This window comes from Varanus komodoensis, unplaced genomic scaffold, assembly GCF_004798865.1.
Source record: "Varanus komodoensis strain SLA01 unplaced genomic scaffold, ASM479886v1 scaffold7_3, whole genome shotgun sequence".
In the NCBI taxonomy this organism is placed as follows: Eukaryota; Metazoa; Chordata; class Lepidosauria; order Squamata; family Varanidae; genus Varanus; species Varanus komodoensis.
In genome coordinates, this window is record NW_025336480.1 from 6,178,667 (window position 1) to 6,204,524 (window position 25,858).

Consider the following 25,858-nt stretch of genomic DNA (forward strand, 5'->3'; position numbering starts at 1 on the left):
GCAATGACTACTTCTGTGTCTTGCTCTCTATGTAACATTTTTATACAAAACTAGATTAGATTTAGGCAGCAAAGTCTGAGACGTGGAAGCAAGAGAGGCTTCTTGGAAGTAAGCCCAATTTCAATTTCACTTGCCAGCACACTGCCACTTCCTCCTCTCCAACACTGATCAGAATTCTGCAATTCATAGCTCCCACATGTGTAACAAAACTGTCACGGGAGGTTTCTTCTAAAAAAGCGTGGCACTGGGATGGGGTGCTTTGGAGTGGAGAAGCAGTGGTGGTGAGAGGTGGTATTTCATTCCTTTCCCACTTGCCCTCCTCAAGCTGGTTCTTTCCCCAGCCATCTGGAGATTTGGGATTACCTATATTTGAGTGGGCAAGTGGCTGGGTGTATTGGGAAGTGCTGGAGTGGGAAAGCGAAATGGTGGGAAAGGATTAAGCGCTGCTCACCCCTTACTCCAATTGGCCCCTCTTGGCGCTGCTGTTTCTTAGAGCGGTAGATGGACCTTTGTTCAGTCTAGTCTCCTTAAGAAATTTCTGGGGTTACCTCCCTGTGTCGGGGCAGCAGCTGTTTTCTTGGAACTGGGTATTTGATCAGTTGTATACTGAGCTTGGATAAATAGCCACCTATCTGCATTTTCCTGCTGTTCCCAGTGGTTTTATTAAATGACAGCTTTCTGTCTCCTTTGTTACTTGGCAGATGAGGGAGATGGACAAGAGGATTTTTAGGTTTATCTTTTTCTGAGGTGTTTGGCAGTTGTGGCTTAAAGAAAGCACAACTCTGTTACACAGAGATTAGTAGATTAGATCACCAATGTCTGAGCGCTCCAGATGATGAATACTGCTTTCCATTACCTCTAAGCAATCCTCTAACATATAGAATTGTTAGAGCTTCATATTGGCAAACATTGCCTGTTTCCAAATAGAGAAGATTCTTCGTGCCTGCACGTTTCAGTGTGTTGCTCTCTGTTGTGTTAAGTGGATGATTCAATAGCAGTCCGAGTAACAACCATCTTGTGTTTGTGTTCAAGATGTGCAAAAAAGTCTGTGGATCATGCACTCCTATGCTGTAATCCGTATCAAGACTGCAGAGAGACTCTGTTTCTCCCCTTATTAAGAACCTTCCCAGGACAGTCTTCTGAAGAGCTAGAGATTATGTCTGAAGGATGACTCATTCTTTATCACAGAAAGGCTGCGAGTTTTTTTCTTATCACTATTTATTTATTTATTTATTTATCATTAATTAAAACATTTTTATGCCGCCCCATTCGCCGAATGCAAGTTAGGGGAAAAAAATTTGCTTCCCTTTAAAAGATACTGTTTTTATCTAACTCCTCTTAGTCTGTTGTATCTGCCTTTTGCGTGAGCATTTTCATTGGTCTGTGAGCATAATAAACAATTCATGCTACTAGTCCTGATGACTGTATGCTACCTCAAATATCAGAGGCAGTATGCTGTGTATAGCAATTGCTGGGAAATTTGGGCAGAAGAATGTTGTTGCACTCATGTCCTGCTTAGGAATTTCCAGTGATCAGCTGGTTGCTCACAGTCTAAATAAAATCTGGAATAGATGGACTTTGATCTGATCCAGTGCTACTTTTCTTATGTTCCTAATGCAGGGGTTTGTTCCTAATGGGAGGTGGTGGTCTGCAGTTTCTCCAGACTCCAGGCAAGAATGAGGACAAAAGGCAACAGGATCAACTCCCCTTATTATTATGAAGTGAATCGCAGAAAGTGGTGAAGAAGAAGAATATACAGTGGAAAAGCCATTGACCAATAAGGTGAGTTGTGTTAGGCAGAAAATGTTGGGGAAAGGGCAGTCCAAGCTATCAATCAATTCCTGAACATGTGTAATGAGAGAGAGCTAGATTTTTCATGAGGTATGCCTCATCTATGCAATAGCATGCTTTGGAGAATATGGTGGAAGAGGGTCTTTGGGGTGGAAAAGGGGTAAATCTGTTACCCTGAATCAGCTTCCTCCTGTTGCTTTAGTGTTGTCTTTTCTCTCTGGGACCTTGTTCTGCTTCAGCTCGTGACCTCTCTTTGTCCTTGTCTGAGCCATCTGAAATACTACACCACAAGCTTCTCAGCTCTCAGGCACCCCTATCTCTGGTGCTCTCTACCTGTGAAACAATATAATTTGGGCAAATTGGCTCTTATTCTAGCAGTGAGGAAGCTGTAGGCATTAATTAAACAGACTTGCTTTCCAGTACTGGTTTCTTTATTTTTCTGGCTTCCATCTCATAGTCTTACATAAGGTAATTCTCTTTCCCACATCAGGCTCTTCTTGCATTTTAGATTACCTTCTTACATTATTCTTTCTGCTCCACTCCATTTCCTTTTTATCTGGCTCACAGCTCAGTGCTCATTTTCCAACTGTTTTATATTTGGGGATCTCTCACCAGTTAAGGACTTTCCAAAGAATAATTTGCTCATACACTTGAAGGGCTGTTGACAGATTGTGAAGGCTGAACCTGGATTCTCCACTAAGCATACACTTGAATGGGAGAAGAAGCAATTCTGGCCCCTCAGAACTGCATATAGAATGATTTTTTTATTGTACCTGTAACAGATGAAAAATGTGAAAAGCTCCTTGATCTACCAGTGCCTTGTCACCTGAGGATCCAAAGGAGACAGTCTGTGCAAAACACCTTCCAAAAAGTCCTTGAGGCAGAAACTTTCTTGAAGGACACACCTGCAAACTCTGAACTCTGATCAAAATCAGTTGCTAAGTTCCTAATGAGCCTTATGGTGCAATATCAAGCTCTATTGGAATGCAAATAATAATGCTTAAGTAGTTTACAATCCTAAACACACATACTTGAGATGATGATGATGATGCACTTTTATCCTGCCTTTTTTCCTCTTGTGACGAACCCAAGGCAAGTTGCATAACTCACAACAACAACCCTGTGAGGAAGGTTAGACTGAGCCTCAGTGACTGGCCCAAAGTCACCCAGTGAACTTCATGGTCAAGTGGGGTCTAGAACCCAAATATCTCAGGTTTCCAATCCAACATTTTAACCACCATACCACACTGTTTTTTAATAAATACTATGAAAATAATGAGATTCAATTCCTGAATAAATGTGACTAGAACTAGACTGAGTTGTGTTGATAGTGCATTTTATTTTCCACTTGCTTGCATACACATGGTAAAAGAAAAAAAAATCTACCATATCTAGTCCTTCAGCAAAGGAGAATTGTTGAGTTGGAGAGGATGGTGATGTACCATTCATAGTTTCTAACAAACCAAGCTCTAACATGTTGGAAATTCAAATTGAGACACAAAACCTCAAAACATTTGTTCTACAAGGCAAGTCAGAACCTTGTAAACCATCCTGGTTTCCTTGCAAGGGGAAGAAAGTTAGGTATAAATGTAATGTGGTAGTTATAGAAATAATATTTATTGGCCATTGGAGCAAGCAACAATTTTGGCAGATAGGTCCCAGTTTTGGTGACTATGTCATTCTACTATGGACACTGCACTCTAGCTGAAGCCCTGCTACAGGTAGGCTTCTGGGTGGTTACCAGAAAGATTTTCAGTATCTGCAGCGGTGTTGCCTGAGTATGTATTTACAAGAATTGCGAGCCAGTAAAGAACTCTTAAGCACAGTGGCTCCCTCTTCCCAGTGTTCTCCACTGGCACTCATGATTGCTGACCCAATTTCAAAGTGAGGTGAGGAGAGTTCAGCCATCACCAGCTGAGAAGAGGGACAGGCCCCTAATGCCTGTCCAGGTCTCACCAAGGAACAATCCAGAACTAATTATTTGAGTCTGTTTTTCAACCACTTCAATGGAAATGTTGATCTACTTTGGATTTTGCTTGTATGCTTATTTTTTCCCTAATTAGTTTTACACACACACACACACACGCGTGAACACACAAACATAATTGCTTAGCCAAATTCAAACTACACCAACTTTTCTTTTCAGCCCTAGGCAGTGTGACACAGCTTGGCATTTCTGCTGTGAATCAGGGACCATTTCCCACTATAGGTTGGCAAGTGCCTGGCTATACTAATATAAGAAGGGCATCTTATAAAAAAGGGACAAGGTCCGTGAATCAGCCATTTCAGTGGTTTCCTATGCCCTCAGATAATTGTTTTCTTTACCCTAGGGCTGCTGCTAGGCACTCAAAAGATTTGAGGCCAGGCTTATAGGACACACATCTGCATAAAATATGTTATGCTAATTTAGATCAATATATGCAAATTTAGAAATAATTACTAGGAGTTTTTCACAGAAGGCAAACCCAGCAAATGAGTTACACATCCAGTCATCTCAATAGCCTGCAGGGGATCTAACATCAAAGGATACTGCTTGGCATTAGAGGAGGTATTAGGGTCCCTTTATGTCAGAGGTGGCTAACATCTGTGGCTCTGGGGCCAATTCCCCACCAAGCTCACTGAGGGCTGCATCCCTGCCATCATCCAAGCTGTCACTGCTGATTTTGCCACCAAAATGGGGTGTGGGGGGGAAAAAGTGACAATTTTTCTGAAGAAAAATACACATAGGGTAGTGTGTACACTTTGTTGGGAATGAAAATTCCCTTGAAAATAATAATGCTTAAGCAGTTTGCAATCTTAAGTGCACATACTTGTGATAAATCCCAGTGCAATTCTGGAGCACAGCTCTGCTTCTCAAGAAGGCTCAGGGGTATTTTAAAAGAAAAGTGTGTTTTTTTGCCACCTTATCAATTTAGTAGTGGCAGCAGAAGATGAAAGGTATATAAAATGGCTGGGTTGTGCGTGGAGGGACGGGGGGGGGGGGGGGAGCATGCGGCAGGCCACCGTGTGTGTCCCAGCCCTGCTTTATGGCCAACATTCCCATCTTAGCCTCTCAGTAACTGGCAATACTTTCTTATACTCCATTCGCCATTTGTATGTTTTATAATCACCACTGGCATTCGTAGGGTTGTGCCAAATACTATCTGATTTATGAAAATTACAGCTGAAACAAAACTTTGCAAGCATTCAAATTCTGCCAGCATTTCTAATTTAAATGTTAAACCAAAATTTTAAATCTGAAAGGTTTAGTCTTGTTGGTATGATTTGATTATGTTGATGTTTGTCAAATGTGAACAGTCAGAAGCAGTAACTTGCTGGATACTATATAACAATGCATGACATCTATGAGATACTGCCAAATATGAAACACTATTTTGTGTCAAGCATCACATGACGTGTGACTAGATAGTTACAGTTATATCAATATTTTTGAAGATCACCTAGCAGATATTGTTGTGTATCAACTGCCTAATATCAGAAAATGAAATCAAAGATGAAATTATCTCATTCGATGTCAAATACAGTTGCCAGACATTTGGTAAATAAAAGTTCAGAAAAGGTCTAGCAGATGTTTGAATCAACATTTGCAGAGGAGAACTTTTGAGGCTAATTTTTTTTCACCTCTTTTGATGGTTTTTAATTTGCTTTGCTATTATGAGTGTTTGAGGCTTCAAGGAAAACAGCGTGTTTCCTGCCTGTACTGAACTGTGGTGATAATCCAATATAAAAAAGAAGGTAAGAAGGGCTTAGAGGCAATTCCTGTGTGAAGAGAGTTTTTTGGAGCTTCTCTTCATAGCTGCAAGAAACATGCACTATAATTATACTTAATGAGTTAGTTCTGACACACAGTTTTGTTGACATTAGTTTTATTGTAAGATTTGCAACTCATATTATTAGACTTAAAAGAGAGGGGAGGGTCACTATATTAAGAAAGACAAATAATAGATCATTTGTATGGTGCAGAAGGAGAATTAACTGAGCTAATCATCCTACAGAGCAGCTGCATCTCTGACTGCTATCTTCACAACACTGCCAGAGGTACTTTGGGATCTGAAGGAAGAAGCTGAGCCAGATGTACAAGCACATGAATGGAGAAATGTCTTTATTCCTTTGCTCATACAAAGGGATAACCCAAGATATTATGGTGTCTAAGACAAGGACAAGATCCCTCCCCATTTCCAAATACAGAAGCCAATTAGACTGGACTGGCAGTTGGATCTTTCTCTGAGGACCCAAGACAGCTGAGCAGTATACTGAGCTCTCTTCTCCAGCTCCTTGCCACCACTGCCCACCCTTCAGAATCTGCCTCCTGAGGCAGGTGCTTCACCATACCTGATGGCAGGGCTGGCCCCTGCTTGTAGCCTACAACTATTCTATGCATTGAGAGAATTCACGGATTTGTGCCAGCTGAGACAGCAATATTTTTAAAATACTCCCCATATAAAGAAACTTCCTGAATGTGGAAGACTGCAGTTCTATGTGCACTCCCCTGAGAGTAAATCCCACAGAACTTTTAATTTTCCTGTTTCCTTCCCCCATATCTTTGCAGGGCAGATAAAACTTCATTCATTGATGAAATGGACTCTTGTCCATGAAAGCTTGTGCCACAATACATGTGTTAGTCTTTAAGGTGCTGCAAGATAAACTACTATAACAACCCCTTCAGAAATTATCTCAAAAATTGCACTTCCATGATGAGAGGAGAGGTTGTTATTTACATCATTTGTGTGATCAGCTTGGAAAACGCCCCCATCCCATGGTGTGGGGGAATGGTGCCATTTTATAGTAACTTCATCATAATTTCAATTTTGTTTTTCTAGTTTTTAGCTGTTGAGGTAACTGCAGTCTTGTCAAATAGAACAATACTGTCAAAAAGTTAACTTGGCATTTCAATCTCTTCCTATAATTATATTATGTGAATTATAGACAGTTGAAGTGCCTTTAACTTTCCTTTTCCCTTAAAAAATACCAAACCCACAGTTGTAGATCCTTCCCAAGCAGACAGTAGAGAATAAAACCCATTCCCTGTATCTCAATGGTGCACCAAATGTTTTAGTGTCCCTTTGGTTCATTTCAGACCTAAGGCCAACCCTGAAGCTACTGATGAGGAAGCTAAGGAGACACAAAGTAGTTAAGTTGTTTTCCTTGACTGTGCCAATTTCAATCAACCTAGATTTCAGACCAGTCTATGGAGGCCTAAAAAATTTACATCCTATACTGCACAAGTAGAACTTTCCCTTCCGCTCTTCTCCTCCCCTTCAGAGCAGGATGTTTGTACGTGCGAAGGAGCTACTCTGCCAATGAAGCCCCTAACTGACCTTCACCTCATGAGACTCAGGTTGAAATTTTCACATTTGCAAAAGGGTGTTTCAAGATGTCAGACAATTATCCCGGATAAGGTACCTCTTTGGGTAAACAAGAAGCAGGGGATGGGGGGGGGTGTCTGGAGGCTGGATTGCTCCTTCAGACTGCCCTGAAAGCTGGATGGCACTGGGGGCAGGGCTTGCCGCCGTCATGTCATCAGGTCCCTGACTGGAGCACAACCTGGAGATCCTCCAGCTGGGGAAAAGCCAGGTGGAGTAAAGACAGTTCCTAGCCTGAGACACTCGCCAATGGAATGCCCCTCCAACCCACACCTTGGTCAGGGAGCTTGCTTCACTCTACCCAGGTTCTCCCCAGCTTGGGAAAGCCGAGGCAAAGAGAAGCCCATCAAGGTACCAGCTCCACTCCTTCTTGTTGCCCCCTCGGGAGAACATGGAGGAAGAGGAAGAGTGAAGCCAGCTGAGTCTACCTCACTCTTCCTCCCCCTTCTTCATGTGGGGAACTTCCGGGAAGAGAGAAACAACTGGGCCACCATCCAGTAGCCCTCTTCTGCCCTTTCCCTTCTGAAGTGAAGTAGCAAAGGAGGGACTTCACCTGAGGCCCCATAGGCCAGACAGCACAACCTGCAGGTGCAATTTGGTCCATTGGCTGGAGGTTCGTCAACTCCACCCTATCTCATTTGCTCAATATGGAGAAATAAATTAGCTGTCTCTGAGAAATGACTTCAATCTTCTTGGAGCAAATGACAGCAATATGAGATTCAAGTAGCTTTTGAGTTATCTGGAGCATGACAACACTGTCTGCTGCCTGTCCTTCATAAAAAGACAAAGGATGAATGCATGCAACCAAGAGGTTATTTATCCCAGTGTACATCTAGCCACATGGCAAGCTGGTGACTGGCAGTGCCATGCCAAGCAATAAAGAGAATTCAGTCATACCTCTGCCCTAATCAGAACCCAACTGAACTGGGGATAGGTAAAACATCCAGTATTACTGAACAAAAAGTCAGAGACCACCAGATTGGTTATAAGCACACCACGGTAACTTACCACTTGTGAAGGGTTTGACTATTTTCTCAGAGGAATGCTCCCCACACTTAATGAAATCCTTACTTGACTCCTCTGGGTTTCTCTCTGCACCACACTGTATCAGTATTCTCCACAGAGGCTGAGGCTGAATGTGTTTAAATAACCTTCAATGTCATACAAGACGTTTTGCCACCTGGAGTGAAGGACAGAAAAGGGTGCCTCCCCACTCCCACTGCATTCCACACACAGGATCCAACTGGACTGGTGGCAGAATCTTACTTTCCTGCTGGTGGTAGGATAATTTCCTCACCTGAAGACTACAGATTAGGATAAGTAGCTAGTTTGGTAGAAATAGCAGGGGAAGAGCTGCCACCTCATCCAGCACTGGGGCAGCTGTGTGACTGTCTCTGATAGCAAACTGGCCCCATTCTTAATCCTGTCCAAATCTGTGACTTACTTAAGTGCACTAGAGTTAAGCAAACAGTGCAAGACTGCATTGAATATGGGTCTTACTTCTGAGTAAACCTGATTAGGACTGCCATATAAGAGCATCCTTAAAAAAGACCCCCCCCACACACACACACACAGTCCAAATCAAAGTTATTACTTTGAAGGCTGCCTTCTCTATGGAGGCTTACTTGCTCCCAGAGGGCCTTATTACAGTATCAGTCTGCATTAGAATAACCCTACATTATAGCTGGACAAGTTTCTATAAACCTTCCACTGGATGTCACCTGCTTTGCATTCTTAATACTAGATGTTTGAGCAGCCCCATCTAAAGCCAATGTGCTTTATGCAACCTCTGGTCATATTTCACTGGAGAATCAACTAATGCCTGGATTTTAAACATTGTCTATCAGCAGCAAAAGATCCTATATCCTCCACAGTTCCTCTAGACTAGGGTAAACAGCAACAAACAGAAATTGGGCCTACACTTAAGTATTTGTAGGATCCCCAGTTCCTTCGTAAACATTATAAGCAATGAATAAAGACTAGTGGGAACCCCATTTCTCTGAGTGGTGCTCCTTATGAAACCAAAGTGCACTATCCACCACACACAAAAGGGAGGTATCAGCAAGCTTGGGGAATACTCAAGTTTTATTTATTTATTTATTAAAACATTTCTATGCCGCCCCATTCGCCGAAGCCTCGGGGCGGCTCACAACAAGAAGCAAAATACAAAAATAACAATATAAAAATAACGATATAAAATAAATAACAATATAAAATAAGTCGCCCTGGCCAGATAAAATAAGCAAATACTGTTAACGATTAAAATGACGCTTAAATAAAAAGGTATTCGCCTGGCGCCGAAAAACAAATAACGACGGTGCCAGGCGGACCTCTCTGGGGATATCTGCCCCAACACACACACACACACCCGCAGCAACTCAGTGAGGACAGAGCATACTCACACAGTGGCAGGGCAGAACACTGGCGTGTGGATGGACTAGAATGCACTAGACAGATGGCTACCTTCCAGCTGTTTTTCACAACTGGCCACCATATAAAGGCAGGGAAAACACAGAATTGTTATTCTCCTTGCCTGTTTAGTTATTCTAAAGAAATCTGGTGATTCACTATTTCCACACAGAGGACTCAAGGAACTATGAAAAGGCTTTGTGCAGCTATATATATCTTTTGCTTTCTCCTTAATGGATCTTTCTCCTGATAAAAAAGGTGGAAGAAGCAGTGTGGTAACTCCATGAACAAGGCAGGGTGATTGCATGATAAAAGCATCATCTGGGAACATCTTCAGCCTGGAAACTGTACACATTTTAGCCATGCAACCCTAACCCTAACCCTGGTATAAGAGTTTGCAACTAGGACAAGGAATCAACTAAGAAATTGAAGTTTATTAGCCTTTTGCAACCATAGTGAGCAGTGTTATTAGCCTAATATGCCTATCTGCTAATCCCTTTCCATCTCTGAAATGTCACCTTGGTAACGAATAAAACATTTTTGTGTTTTTCAAATTAATGTTTTGTTTTGTAAACCAGAGAAACCAGCTCCCAAAAGTTTCTGTTCCAGTATTTTTGTTCCCTCTTTCTGCCCTTGGCCCACTTGCTACAAACCTCCTTCCCCATCCCTCCTAAGTAGCCAAGGGTCAGTCCATCCACACAATCATTGCAGTGTGAGAAGCTGTAGGTTCCTGGGTCCAGTCTGCTGCAAAGCAGCCATCCAATTGTTTTCTTACTCATCCACATGTCAACCACAAGCCACCACTGGTCTATATTTTGAAGGCTGACCGTAGCATGAAAGTGATTTTCAACCCAGGCTCAAGTAATCAGCTGACATCCTCACGACGGACAAGCACATGCTGCTGGACCTTGGTTATCACACAGGACATACTTCCTCCTCTTCTACCATCCGTATCCTCTTCCTGCCCTTCACTGTGGATCAGCACATACTACTCAGTCTGTTAGCACAACCGACATAACGTCTCCCCCTCCCCTTCCTCCAAACATCTCCAGGTAGCCTATCCAGTCTCCTCTTCACTCACCATTACATTAATTGCTAATGACTGAGCCAAGGCCACTTAGTGATCTGCGTGACTGGGTAGAGATTTGAATGCAGGTCTCCGAGGCGCCACAGTACTTCAGCCTCTGTACGACACTGCTTCCATTTTTCTTTTGGTACTATGCCACAAAGGCCGCATGAACCAGGCTTTTTACCAACCATTTACTGCAAAAAGGGATAGAGGAACAAGTATTTCAGCCTTCAGTGTTCTTCCTCCAGCTTTTCCTTCACTCTGAGAGAGTTTAAGTGCATATAAGAGTTGATCTTGTCTAACAGCTATAACATCTGATAAACCAACATAGTAGAATTAACTTGTTTCCTATACTGGTCTTGGTTCACATGTGATGACAACTCGTGGATTGCTGAAAACATGGGCTGGTGGGGTAATGGGAGAACAATGCTTCTTGCCTATGTGCTGCTTCTATTTTGCACCTGCTTTTGTAGAAATTCCAGGAACAGGATACTCCTGTTAGTCAAGATGGCAGTTTGGATTGTTGAGGATTAAACTACCCAGACTTTTAACTCATGGTTTGTTGTTGGGTTATAATTCCGGGTGGGTTGTCCCTCAACAACCCAAAGTTCTAGGTTTTTACACTGCATCAAACAACTCCAGAACAGGGTGTTCCTTAGTTATTGATAAAACCAGAAGCAAAGTGGAAGCAGTGAGCATGCTGGAAGCACTACACTTGCCCACTTGGGCACAGCCCCACCAATTCATGGTTTAAATGTGTGTTACACACAAACCAGGCCATTGTTCAGTTCTAGGTGGGTCATTTTGTTCTGCCTGGTGTTCAAGTGTTTTAAAGGTAATATGGCTCTCTCCTTTCCTTTCCACCACCTTTCTGCTTTTCATGCAGTTTATGATGATATTCTATGTTTTAACTATAATGTCATCTTGGGGGGGGGGGTTGGCCCAACATGAAAGCGATAAACAAATGTATGAATACATAAATAAATCTGGAGAACAGTATTTAGCTTTCCTCTTTATATCATTTGGTCTTTCTTCTTGTAGAATGTGCTTACTATTTTTGGTGCTATTTTCTCTTATGGCTACTTTAAAAAATGAATATATTGTCATGGGATTGGAAGCTGAGCTGGATGTGATCTTTCAGGGTACCTTGCTGTTTGCTGTTCTTGATGCTACGAGTAAGAGAGAGGATCAGTCTGAACCCTGTCAAGCAGGTTTGATCCAGGACCATCTTGGTGGGCACATTTTATTGTTAAAAAAACTAAAGTGACAGGTGGCCACAGGGACTCTGATAGTAAGGCCAGCTTTCAGGAAGGAAGCAATAAAAAGCAGCTTTGACTGCTACTCTCTCCCAAAAAGCTAGGTCCCCTGCTACATAAAGATTATTTTCAGAATGTCTCCAGACCACTTAAGAATATGAGAAAGCACTCACACTCTTTCTTCTGAGAAAATACAGTGGGAAGGTCTGCATGATCATGGAGGTAAGCTAAACCACAGTGGTTTATTTTCCCTCCCTGCATGCACAAGCTGCCTAATTAACATAGCTACCCTCACTGGTGGGTCCAGTTTGTCATGACATCCAAACAGTGCAAGGTGGGGTGGCTGAAATATTTTACAAAGAGCTGTGAACCCACCAAGGCTTCTTTTCTCTCAGTGGTTGTGCAAACCCAATCAATAATTCTGAGGTGAAACTAACATCTCCATGTAGCTCTGTGATTCTTTTATCAATTCCCTTATTTAGAACATGCAGTGGCAGAGAGTGCAATTTGAAGGGGAAGGCTGGCATAATGGGGGAAGGCATTTTTTAAAAACTCTTTCCTTTAATGCTCTTTACCCACTGAACCTGCCTTTCTCCAGTGGCTTCTACCCTCTATGATTCAATAGATATGACACCTACACAACATGAACTTGAAATCCTGTTCAGTCCCAAATATAGACTTCCTTTATAGAGTGATGTGCCTCAGTAAACTTTTCCAATCCTCAGATTGTCACACTTTGTATATTTCAGTAAATACTTTCCTAAAAACAGAATATGGAAGCAGTGTTATTCCAAAGGGGGTTCCAGAGCAAATACAAAGCCAACACTGTTCAGATGTATGTGGACTTAGCACAAATTAAACGTGTTGATTCTGAAGCTAAGAAATATATTTGTCAACTCAGATATGCTGTTCTTGCCACTAAGACAAGATCTTGGCAATCACACAGGGAAGTGATTATTGGGTATGTCCTCCGCACTAGTAGAGAAAAAATACTGGAAAATTAACCACAGCCAAAACACAGCTTGTCTTGATACTCTAACAAGACCAACACCAGCCCACAAGATCTTGGAGCACCTTTCAATGGATCCCTGTTCATCTCACACAGCAGGTGCAGGGAGCACATGGAGGGATTGTGCAGCAGGGTCACCACATGTGCTGGCCATCCTACTAACCTCTGCATGTTCTGTAGAAGGGCTAAACAGGGCTTTTGCATGTACAACTGTACATGGGTAAGCTGAGAATGCCTCACTGTGAACCTGGTCTTTGGCAAAGGAAGGCTATGGGCATGTAATCCACACATATGCAGGCAGCATTCAGATGTTTTGCTCATCATGCAGAGATGAGGGTTGCAAAGCCAGCAAGAAAGCTCTTGCTCCCCCACTCTCCCTAGCAAGTATTCCTGTCTCATATTGCATGAACATGCACAGACAAGAGAGTTTGCATCTGTGAATTTATAAGGAAAGATGGCTATTTTGAAATAATTACTGTAATTTAAATAGAAATACAATATACAGGCAGCCCCCAAGTTAAAAATAACCAATACTTATGAACAAATCTCATAAAGTCTATTTTTTAAAAATTACTGCAAAAATCATCATCACCATAGACAGAGAAGAAATGAAAGGAGAAAGAGGGAGGCCTCCAAAGCATGATTTCCTGCCTTACCCAACTGGAGAGGAAAATCTCTATGACATTTCTTTGCTGCAGAGAAGGTTTGGATGGAGGGCCCTAGAGATTTTCATAGTATTTTCATTTTCGTGGGGGTCCTGCACCACAACCCCTATGACTGTGGAGGGCTGAGACTATACATGATCCGACTTACATACAAATTTGACTTAAAAATGCATTTCCATTTCCTCAGCAATGGAACTTGTTTGTAACCCGGAGGCTGCCTGTATAGCAGGGAAAACTGTGACCAGCTGACCTGGGTGACACATTCAAGTTAGGGCACGCGGTCACTCTGAGGAAGAGCGGTCCTGACTGTCTAGCCATGAATCAGCCAAAAAGAAACAGGCTGTCTGCAACGGAACTATGGCCTAGTCTACACTGTGGTAGTAGGCCTCTGACTTGCTCTGTACCACTTCTGACTGCTCCTTCAAACAAAAACTTCCTTCCATACAGAATAGTAGTAGGAGAGTATTCCAACTTGGTTTTCTCCCTGAACAACTGGTTTATTATGTGTAGGAATTTAAAAACAAAACAATTCAGAGGAGCCTTCATCTGTGGGTGGAAGTTGTAAAGCCTCTGTTTGCCACCCCAGTGACAAGCTGGCCAATGAATTGGCTAGTGGAAGGAGTTGCAGGCAGGCTTAGATACTTGCTAGCCTTCTCCAGCTTGGAACTACCTGGATATGTTGGACTGCAAGTCCCAGAATTCTAGGGTTTTCAGTCCAACATACCCAGAGGGCACCAGGTTGGAGCTCATCACTGCTATGGCAATAGCTTTAGCCACTCGCTGTCTTCAGCTAAGAGCTGGTTGGTGTTAACCAACATGTTAGCAGCACAGCAACCTCTTCACTTACATCACTGTTTTGATATGGGGCTAAAGTGAACCAGTTGGGTGTGAAAGAACTCCTTCCACTCATGCTCGGGCTGATAACTGAGAGCAACACATTATGCACGTTGTCCTCAGATGGTGGATGGCATAATATCAGGAACCTCATAAATGGTTCCTTGCTGCTTCAGCCAGGCAAGCTGCAGCACCCAAAGGTTTATAAGGCACCTGGCAGGCCCGATTGCCATGCATTGCTTGGGGCTGCATGTTATCTAGCCACTTATAAGGAGGGTCACTTATGAAAAGCAAAATGATGCAATTACAAAACAATGATATGCACAATATTTGCATATGTTATGTGTACAGTTGCACATTTTGGAATAATTATTTAAATTGAAATAGTATAGCACAGCTTGCTGGGTGACTGGTGTGCCTGTCTGTTTCCCAGGGGCACAATGCTTTGGGTTCTTTATCTTTTAAACTGGAATTGGACAGGATGGCCCCTCAAATAGAGGATGGTCCTCTGGAAAGACGGTCCCTGGCCACTAACATGTGATGGTCAGTTTTGGAAGCTAATCTTGAAAGAACAAGTTAGGCAAGTCCTATTTGTTCTTTTAAAAAGAGGGGGTGGGATGGCATGCTGTTTTTATTTTTGAAGGAGAAGTAAGTATTAAAGTACATATGCAGATACTGGTATGAAGGTGGTAATGCTGGAGTTAAGAGTATTTTTATCTTTGTAGATGCATTACTCGCTCATCAGTAGCATTGGAGGGATGTTATTTTTCTGTTCTTTCGAGGAGAATACAGCAGAGGACTTTTTTGAAGCAGTTTTATACCTCAAAAGATCTTTGAGATTGCAGTGGGATTTGTTTTGTCTTTGGCACTGCCCCAGTTTGATCCAATGTTTCTTCTTGACCTATATAATGTTCATAACAACCCAAATAACCCTTCGTAATTTATGAACCATTTTTTTGGCTGGAAGAAGGGTGGATGGAGAGGGAAGGAGTGAACATGGCTACATCCACTGAGGCAATTCTTGTGCAAGGATCCTCATCCTGCAGTGTTTCTCTTTATGCATCATTAGTTTGTGTCAGACCTGAATACTTTTCCCCTTATTCAAGGCTGTTCTTCCTTAGAATGCTGCTCTACATTGCAAGGGGAGAGAATGGATTTAATGGTTGGGAAGCACCATCTTCTAAATTATTCAAACTCCCTTGTGTTCTGCTCTTTCCAAACCCTTTATTCATCTTAGAGAGATAAATTGAGTTTCCTACAATTTGCTTGTTTGTAAGGGGAAGCTTTCTTTTCTAGAAAACTTTTAAAAAGCAAAGTCCTGTTTCTTTAGCTAGGTTTTTAGTCTGTAAGGAAGTTTTTTGCTTTGTTTTGGACAATAGTTGACGGTTGCTGAGTTTTGTGTGTGCCAAAATTCCTCTGGTCCTCATGATTGAAGTAGCACAATGTGTACATTATTAAAAGATCTTAGTCTGACATTTAGAGGTAATTGTAGATCCATGATGTGAATGTGCTAATCAAAACACACCAGTATACCCCCCTCCCCAACCCGGAAACTCCCAGAAAGGACAAAATACTTTTCAGATGATAGCCATGTATAAGAATAAAAAGCTACAACATTATATTCGAAGGAGGGAAAATTCCTTACGTTTTTCTCCATCCTTCTCCTTTCTGCTCAGAGGTGTTTTGCATATCTCAGCATTTTTGTAGCAACCCTGCAAGGCAGGTCTGTATTATTGTTCCTATACTGCAGATATGTAGTAGCAACTGAGCCTGAAAAACACTGACTTTCCATATGCCGCTTGAGCTGCAATCTATGCCGGTTTGCCTGGAAGACCCACTGCTGAGTAAACACAGATACAGCATTCGTGAGATCATGACAGGGCTTGTTCTCTCTGTGCCAGCTCCTGTGAATATTCTTCAAATAGCCTATCATAGACCTCAAGGGCAGAGCAGGATGGCAACAGTCATCTTCTCTTTCTGATCTCCAGATGATCTGTTTCTGAACTCTCCAATATTTTCCCAGAAACTGCAGGTATATTTGCTATTTGTCTTATTTCTTACCAATACTCATTGCCCTAACAACATTAGCTTATACTGTAAGATCTAATCAGCAAGGAATGTCTTGCAACTGCACAACCTAGTATTGCATCAATCTAACCAGATAATGTACAGTCTGCATTTCTTTTTGTGCCCAAGAAGCCCCCTTCCCACCTCGATTGTGTTCATTCCTAGGGTGTGTCAAAACAAATCTGGCATTTTAGTCCATTTTTAGCACTTTCTGAAAATAGCATCACATTTTGAGAGGGCTTTTGGAAATCTTGAGCATTATGTTCCCCCACACTAGCTACTGCTAATGTGATGAAGTCAGTCTGCTCATTGTTACTATGCACTGACACTATTTTCTCTTTACAGAAGAGGTTGTGAAAATGGAAAGCAGTGGCAGCAACGAGAAGAGCAATGGAAGCAACAAGAACAGTGGTGGTCCCACATAACAAGTCTGCATAGCCTGAGGAAGCATGGAAAAATAGGAGAAAACGGTGTGACATCAGACAAGAGTTTGAGAATAGCTTTGTGGGAATGTGTAGAACATTTCAAAAGAATGTTGATAGAATTCACATATTTTAGTTACTTCTCAACAATTACCAAATTTCTGGTCAGGCAATTTGCACAAAACCTCAGCTTTTTGATGCTGGGCATTTTCAGCATCGTGTTGAAAAATGCCTTCCTATTCCAGTTTAAGTCATTTTTTAAAAAGTATTCTTCCGTCCACTTATGCTGCTTTCACTTGCTCTCATTCTCAGCTTCCTTCACTAGCCTGATCATCATTTTCATATAATCACACATTATATGAACAATCACACATTAACTACCTCATGTTGTTAACTGGGGGATTAGCTCATCTCAGGCCATGCAGAAAGAGACAGAAACGGCAGCCAGAGGAGAAAGATAGCAAAACAACAGTACCAGCATCCTGGGAAAATGACTGTATCCATAACAGACAGGGAAAAAATGAGTATCTGCAGTAGCCTTAAAAGATAAATAATAATTCTGCCACAACAACATTCTGGCTTTTGATCCAAAAATAATTAAAAATCAGAACATTTAGACCACCCTTATTCCAGGTTTAAGAGACCCCAGCTTTCTGACTGCTCTCCCCAGCCTTTACAGAAAGGATAGTAATTTCCCAAGTTCTGTGTTGTTGTGATGTACAAACCATTTCGATTTGTTTACATGTGCTTAAGCTACTTTCATTCTTTAATTCATTTCAATAAGTCTAAGTGGGCTCAAGTGGTGTTGCAGTATAATTACCTTGTAAGCACTTTATGTTCCACATATCAAGAGTATTTTCAGTGGAAATAACACAGAGATGAGCTTAACTCTCCACAGAGAGCTGCTCTCTGAGAAATCATGGATGTGTGATTCAAATGAGATATCAACTTTATAGTGCTCTCTTTCATCCCCATTGTCAAACCTGTGAAGAGGTCAATTTCCCTGCCATTGCTCTGTGCAAAGCTGTTCTTGCGGGTCTAGCCTGCAGAAGAGTGGCCCACCGAGATCAGGAAAGAGCTGTTTCATCACATACAGGAATGTGTGGGTCTGCATGGTGCCAAAAGACTGGAGTATAAAATGCAACTTGGAATGGTGGAAAGAAAGCTGAGTTTGGAGTGATTGGAGCCAGGCAAGGAGAAGAAACAAAGAGGGTGAAGTTGTGCAGAAAGACCTTTAAGAAGTAATTAGAACAGAAAACAAGAGTAACCATTTGGGCAAATCTGTTTCAAACAGAGAATTTCCACAGAGGCATGAAAGACAACAGGTATCCTTGGAATAAACTTTTTCATGAGCTCCGGTGACTTATTTCTGACAAATGTTAACTCTGGACCATGGTAGTAGATTAGAATGCAGATACGGAAGCAGAAACTAAAATACTTTTAATTATTGCCTCTTGTCTCAGTTCTTTTCTTTTTTTTCTTTTTGTATTTATTAATCCCTTTCTGTAATTTAAACACTTCAAGGCATTATACAAGCCATATGAAAATGGAAGTACAAATTATAGCAGAGCTTCTGACAAACAGGAGGAGTTTAAAATCATCCTATGGAGCCATACTCTGGCAAGTTTCCTTTCTGCTAAGCACAGAGCAATACTGATGGCTCTAATGATCTTTGGTGTGGCCTAAAGTCAATTGAAAAGGCCGTGCTGACATGAAAGAGATTTTGAAATAATGTGTGTGTGGTGCATTCTTCATTATCTGAACAGTCACCTCAGGTAATTCCAACATTTGGAAGCTGTTCACACAGAATTACTATGGGAGAGGACAAACTGTTGATTAGATAACTAGAATTTTGGGATTAGCAGTCACCCTGTGGCAATGTGACTGATAGGGAGTTTGTACTGAGGAAACAGCAAAGGTTGAGGCAAAGTCCCAAGCACGCAGCTCCCAGCAGCTGATCTGCAAGCTATAGTGATCATTTCCTTCCATCCATGATCCCACCCAGTTTCTGTACTGGTCCCCCTACAAGAATGCCAGGACTCCCTTTGCTGTCAGCTTTCAGGCAGCAAGCCCATAGGGACTGATAGCACAGGAAGAGCTCAGAACCTGCTTTACCACATTCCTTCATCCACCTAACAGCACAGCTCTTCTCCAGACAGCCCACCTGTGATCTGCAGAATGGCTGTGCATTCACCAGTGGAGTCCTGTTTCACTGCTAGCTCTTGGCTTAAATAGAGTCAGTGGCTGCTGCTGAAAGCAAAATTGGAATCCTCTTTGAGCCATCAGCACCTCATACTCCTCCACATATTCCTAACTAAACTGTGGAAACTGATCTGTCATCTCCAAACATGACATATTTCACTTCTGACTCATCCTCAAAATTTGAAAAAGTTACCTGTACTCTTGACATTTAGATGTGAAGACATTCACACTGCCATGAAGCAGACATGTTAATTTCACAACATGTTTCTCTGAGGCCATAGTACCCTGTCTGGTTTATGTGTGCAAACCCCTGGCACAACTTTACACCCCTTCTACTTAGAAAAGGTATAATGTCGGTCCTTTACCATCTCCACCAGTCCAATGTAAGGTGCTGGTGATGATCTATAAAGCCCTACATGGCTTAGGACCTGGATATCTGAAGGAGCCTCTCCTTCCCTGTGTGTCTTCCCTCCCCTTAAGATCTGGTGAAGAGGTCCTTCTTTGGAAACCTTCCCCAAAGAAGATTTGGAGGGTGGCTACCCAGAGAAGGGCCTTCTCAGCAGAGGTGACTCGGTTATGGAATGCATTCCCCAGAAAGGTTCACCTGGTGCCGACTTTGTATTCTTTTCAGTGCCAGGCTAAAAACTTTAGAGAGAGAGAGAGAGAGAGAGAGAGAGAGAGAGAGAGAGAGAGAGCGCGCGCGAGCGAGCACGCGCGCGCGAGAGAGCAAGCAAGCAAGCAAGCTTGCTGGGAGCTGAGATTGCTGTGAAATAGGATTCCCTTGGTGCTGCAAATCAGCTCAACTATGCTGATTAGCTTATATCCCACCCCTGCCTTGGGCAGGTCACCCATAGCAGCCATGTTGTGTTTGTATGCAGGACGGTTTCTCCAATTACAGCATGTTCCCATCACCCATAGAGGCTGTCCCATGGCATGGCAAACACTGAACCTGGATATCAATGGAATCAAATTGCAGCAATGTTCACAGCCCTGTGGAAATGGCCATGGCTCTCTCCGAGTACAAACCAATGTACAACGGACACAACCAGTAATTTGTTGTCTGCTGCAATGCCTTATTTTGCAAGACTATGTGCATACACGTGTCCCAACATGATGGCTAAAGAGATATGTGTTATGGAGGCATGTACAAATAGCTACCAATCAATAATGCATTACATTCACTAGCAATGCATCGCTCAAGTCCATCATCTATTTCAATCAAATCATGTATAATCCCTACTGGTCTCTTGCATAATGTAAATCTCCATTCACTAAGCCAATATACTTGCAATCCCTAAGTGTGTGTATATTTACAATCTTCTGTAATAGCTGCAAGCTTTGTTTTCCTTCTCCTATTGTGAAGAATCTCTCCCATTGTTCTGAAAACCATCTTGATTCCCCAGTCCTCAGTCTGATGTGCTTTATTCACAAATGATCAATCTATGGCACAGGTAGAAGACATTAGGATTCTGTTTTCTGAAACTCCCAGAGTAGCTCAGGGTACAATCCTATGCATGCTTTGACAGAAAAAGTCTAAACTCCCAACTGGGAGTTTTCCCAGGGTAAGCATGCATAGGAAAGCACTCTTATCCTTCTTTTGTCATGTTGACACCTGAATTTTAAAGGTCTTAATTCTGGTATCTGTATAATTTTATACAGATATTACTGTTAGCATATTACTAACACGAGGCCTATACCTATCCTGAATGATGACAAGTGTTAACTATAGTTAAACAAATAATAACAAAAATGAAAGGACATAAATGTAATCTTCCTCACAACTACCCGGGAGCAAATCCTATTGAACTCAGTGAGAATTAGTCTTGAATAACCATTCACAGACTTGTCTTGTTAATAAAGCAGTGTGAGAAGATAAGATTTCAAACAAGGAGGGTTTTGAGACCTTTTCTACTTTGATCACCAAGTCGAACTTGGCCTTTAGGGACCGGTACTGACAATTAGTCCATTTTCATTACAGAGTTTTTCATTTTATATATTCCTTTGAAATTTTGGCTCTTCTGTTATTAATACTTACAGTCATCTCTTGTTGGCCAGATGTTACACATTAATAAAACCTCACAAGCCATGAATTCCTCTGAATCTGGACATGCCATGCCTTGCTGGTGGATGCTTGTATACTGCTGCATTTCATCTTTTATCTAGGCAATCTATAAAATTATTGCCTAGATTTACCTATAATTTGAAATGTTAAGGGGGTTTATTATTCTTTTCAAGTAAGATGCTGGCATTCCTTAGCTGCAGTAAATGTTTGCTTAGGAAAATGAAGCCCCGATGTAGTGGATCTGGCTTGCATTGCTGTGTCGGGTTTATTTTGGTGGCAGTTGAGCAGGAGTGCAATGTGGTAGATGCCACACTTCATGAATAAACAGAATTACACAAGGAAGATTGCAAATACCTTTGCAATGTGAATGTGAACAGGTGGGTGAAACTAGACTGATAACCAGTCAATAACTGATCTAGGTTACAGATTAATTACAGGTTTGACAGGTGCAGAAGCCGACACTGGGTTGTTTTCCTACATTAGAACTTGCTCTGGTTGATTATTCTGGGCTGCTGCCCTAATGAATTTAAATCAAAGGTGGTGTCACATCTTTGACTGAGAAATAATGTGCTCACCTAACTTTATCTTGTTGGGGACCCAATAAAAACAGGATTGTGGTTTCCTTAAGATGTCTGTATTTGGAATAGGGATTTCTGTGACCAGTAATGAAAGAAAATTACAACAGGACTCTTCATGAGTCATACACTCCCTGTCATTTACTTACAAAATGCTTAGCAAACTGCATAAGGTAAGCTCTTTGCCAAGTCATGTTCTTCCAAAACTGTTTAAGAAGCATATACAACCATAGGTTTCCTTATGCTAAAACCTCTGTCTTTGCCAAGCCCCCAAATCCACATACTCTGTGCCTTCAGCATGACTGAAGTCAACACAGCACAGGAGGAGGGGAAAGCTCCTGATAAGCTTTTATGAAATGCCCCAGAGAACAGAAAGACTAGTATGACTAGTAACTGGGCAAATGTAGGGCACAGCTGACCTATTTTTAAAATCCAGATTCAGATCTAGTCATACCCCTTTAAAGGGCCAAAAACCCTACCCCCTAATGTTGTAACTGTGGAGGACAAGACTTTTTTTTAGCACTGTGAAAATCAAACCTTCCTCAGTCCCTGACAGGTGTGAAAGTAGTTTTGCTCTCTCTTATGTATAAATTCTCCGTTCCCTGATTTAATCTAGGATTGGAAATAGAAGTACCACAATGTACTGGTAGCACAATTTCAAGCTCAGCTGGAGATGGTAATCCCTGAAAACTCAAGATTCCTAGCTTCAAATTGTTCCACTCAGAATACAGTTAAACTTAAAGGAAACTTTGCTGCTTAAATCCAGTTAAGGTAGCTGGTTACCTTGGAAAGAACTCAGTTCAGTAATTAACTGAATTCAACCCCTTAAAATGCATCACTGGAGAAGACAATCATGCTAGGGAAAGTTGAAGGCAAAAGAAGAGGAAGGCCAAATATGAGAGGGATTCAAGCTATACAGGCAGGATATAAATCGATAGATAAATAAAAGAAAGAAAGCCACAGCCTCGAGCTTGCTGTAAAGGATAGGACATGGGGGGGAGGGGCATCTGTTCACAGGGTTGCCATAAGCTGAGAGGACTGGATGGCTCATAACAACTTAAAATGGCAAGTGTCCTTTAAATGTCCTGCTAAGGTAGTTGGTGATAAAAGAAATGGTCTTCCTTACCCCTTCCACAGAGATCCTGGGACTGGAAAGCAGCCTATGCGGACTGAGTTGTAAAGCTCTTGGCTCTCCCCAGACTCTCCTGATGGTGGCAGGAGAGGAGAGGACCCCCGATCTTTGGAGTGATCCAAATTTCATCACATTTGGTCCAAACTGGATTCCATCCAACAAGCGGATCAAAAACAAATTGGCAGGGAGTTCTTCAATACTGCACAGCACAAGGGTTCGACATTCGGGACACCTCAGTTCTTTGTGCGATTTCAAGATTCTCTGGAGGCAGGGCTTGCAGAAGGTGTGCTGGCATGGGAGCACCTTGGCTGAGACATCCAGCTTCTCCAGGCATACTGGGCACTCTAGCATGTCGAATAAAGTGAGATCATCCATGCTGAGGTTGTGGTTGCTGTTCTTGTTCTTCATGAAAAACTCCAGTCACAAGCTGAGACAGAACAATCAGCATTATACTTACTGGAACAAAGGGGGTGGCTCGGAAGTGTTGCAGGAAGGATACTTGAGATTTTGGAATCTGAAAGTCATCATCCTGTGTGAAGAACAGAAGATGGGGGAATTACAGAACCGGATTACTTGTATGTTATGAAATGTATGCCACCACCTACCAGGTAAAGCAAAGCTTCATGAGCCAATGCACAGGGTGACTTTTCCTCCACTCTCTTCTAGCCCAAGTCTAGCATTAGTCGTTTGCAAGTTAAGTAGCAAGAAGCAGAATTACACCCAATAGTAAAAAAAAAAAAGAAAAAAAAAAAAAACACCAGGAGAGACCCACATTCTGCTCCAGGGTGCAGATCAGTATCTCTCCAACTGAGAGGATCCCGTTTGTTCCATTCCAAGTAAAGTGATTCTGTGGGGCAATATGCTCTTTTGGGAATGTACCACAGAGGGATCAGTCTATCTTAAAATAATGTGATATAAACAGTACATAAACTGTGAATGCCATAAAATGATCCCACTCGTTAAAGACAGAAGGTGTTCTGTGAAACACACGACTGTGTTTGGGCGCACACACACGCCTCCCTCCTCCTCTCCCCCTTTCTGAGCAGGCCGCCGCTTACAGGCGCGCTTTGGGAACCACCCACAGTGCTCCACTTTATCTCGGAACGGCATGCCTGAGATTTCCCCCTCCCGCTTCGCCACTTTGGTGGCAAACATTACTTTGGCATACCTGGAGGTGAAGCAGCCGTTCCTGACTTTGGGAGAGTGGCAGTTTTGTAGCTTGCCTTGCCTTAGTAGACTTGATCATCCAAAAACAGCTCAGGGGAGAAAGAAATTATTCCTCCCACAGCATAAAAGCAACTCAACCTGTTTAACACCTTTCACAACTCTATGCCAAGCCCGAGTGAAGGAGGCTCTTAATCCCCAACTCAAGTCAGGGCCTGCAAAGCCAAGCACCAGCCCAGATGGCACAAAGGTGGATGCGTGTTCTGACTCAATAAAATGGACCCTTTACTTTCTCAAACGCTGCGCACTCCGAAGCGCTCCCCCACCCCTCCTCACAGGGGTTCTTGAAAAATCCGCTTTTAATAAGCCACGGAAGAAGTTTCACACTGAAGAGGAGGATGCACAAGCGTCGGGAGCTAAGCGCTCTTCCCGACTGCTCCCTCTTTCTGAGGTCGTGAGGAAAGAAACTGGAAAAAGCGCCTCAGCGTTTCGCGAGGACCACTGACTGACCTTGCGTTCATGACCCCTTCCGACCGAGTTCGGCTCCTGAAGGCACGGCTCCCACTCTCGCTTTCCCTTCTCTCTCACTCTCCCAATTGCAGCCGCACTGAAAACTTTAACGAGGTGCATTACTCACTTAGCTCAACTTCACACGCGCTGCCTTGTTAACTCCTACGCTGCCGGGCTCCTACTCCTGCACCGCTTTCAGACACGGGAGAACGGGGAAGTCTGAATAGGAACTTGGAAGGGACGCTGCTTGGTGGGGTTTCGAGCACGCGCCCACGCGCGTGCGCGCGCAAAACTTTATTTGAGCTGTGCTGGCTTCGTCCCAGTGCAACTTGGATCATTTACTTGGCTCAGTTATTTTTCATGAAGCTGATCCCGTTTTAGGAACAGAGGAGGAGGAGTATAAACAGATGACAGAAAACAATCTAAAAAACACACAAAACACGACGAGCCTGCTCACAAAGGCAGTGAAAACCCCGACAGCAATGAAGGAGGATTTTTGATGGGTTTAGGGCTGGAGTCCTCTGCCCCTTTACCTGACAGTAAGGCTACTGATGTCAGTGGGATTTACTTCTGAGTAGACATATCTAGGATTTCAGCGTAAGACAAGGAGATGACCCTTGACGTGTAACAGCCATCTGCTGGAAAGAGTGTGGTTATGCAGAATTCAGCTACTTGGCTTTTAAAAACTCTGCCTCTTGCAACAAATACTCGCGGAATGCTTCATTGCAAGAGTTACTTTTATTATGGTTCACTGGCGAAGCGTCTTTTTCATCCCTTAAGAGCAGTAGGGGATGAGCAGGGGAAGAAAGCATCCAAGGGATGCAAATGAGTGTACATCTATCCAGATGGCACCAACTGCATTTTTCACCGGAGTGCTAGAACATAATCTGGATGCTGAGCAATTAGGATAATACCTATCGCCATACAAAACATGGGAATTAAAATTCATTTCAGGCACAGTCCTATGCCTGATTACACACCTGTTTCGGGGGAGGGGGTGCTGGGAGTCATAGGCCCTTTTTTCCCCTGTCTAAACAAGCATTGGGATACACCCTTGTTTAATGTATACCTTTCTGCCGTTAAGTGCCCAAACCAGCTAATGACAGCAACATACAATACCAGAAAAAAATACTAGTGTGGCTGTTGCTACATTTTGAATCTTGGCTTGAACCTTGTGAGGCTGGTGTATTAAAATATAATTAAAATAATGCATAATACAGTTACAACACTGAAAACACAGTGTAAGATGAGAGCAGATCTATTATGTATTTGTTACATATATCTATTAAATGCCTCATGGAATAACTAATCCTAGAGGAAAAGTAAAA

At 42.5% G+C, this 25,858-nt stretch overlaps 1 protein-coding gene across 5 annotated transcripts in view; it reads right to left on the minus strand.

Annotated features, from left to right (window-relative positions):
- The window catches only part of SH3RF2 (SH3 domain containing ring finger 2), a 78,208-nt gene extending 53,432 nt beyond the window's left edge, over positions 1-24,776 (minus strand). Inside the window, exons 1-2 of one of the 5 annotated variants that reach the window (XM_044454331.1) lie at positions 24,658-24,776; positions 22,851-23,385 (exon numbers count right to left, since the gene is read on the minus strand). In XM_044454331.1, coding sequence (XP_044310266.1) covers positions 22,851-23,264 — 414 coding nt within the window. In that variant the 5' untranslated portion in view covers positions 23,265-23,385; positions 24,658-24,776. The other 4 variants (XM_044454330.1, XM_044454332.1, XM_044454329.1 and 1 more) reach the window with 4 other exon arrangements.
- Positions 24,777-25,858: the final 1,082 nt, after the last annotated feature.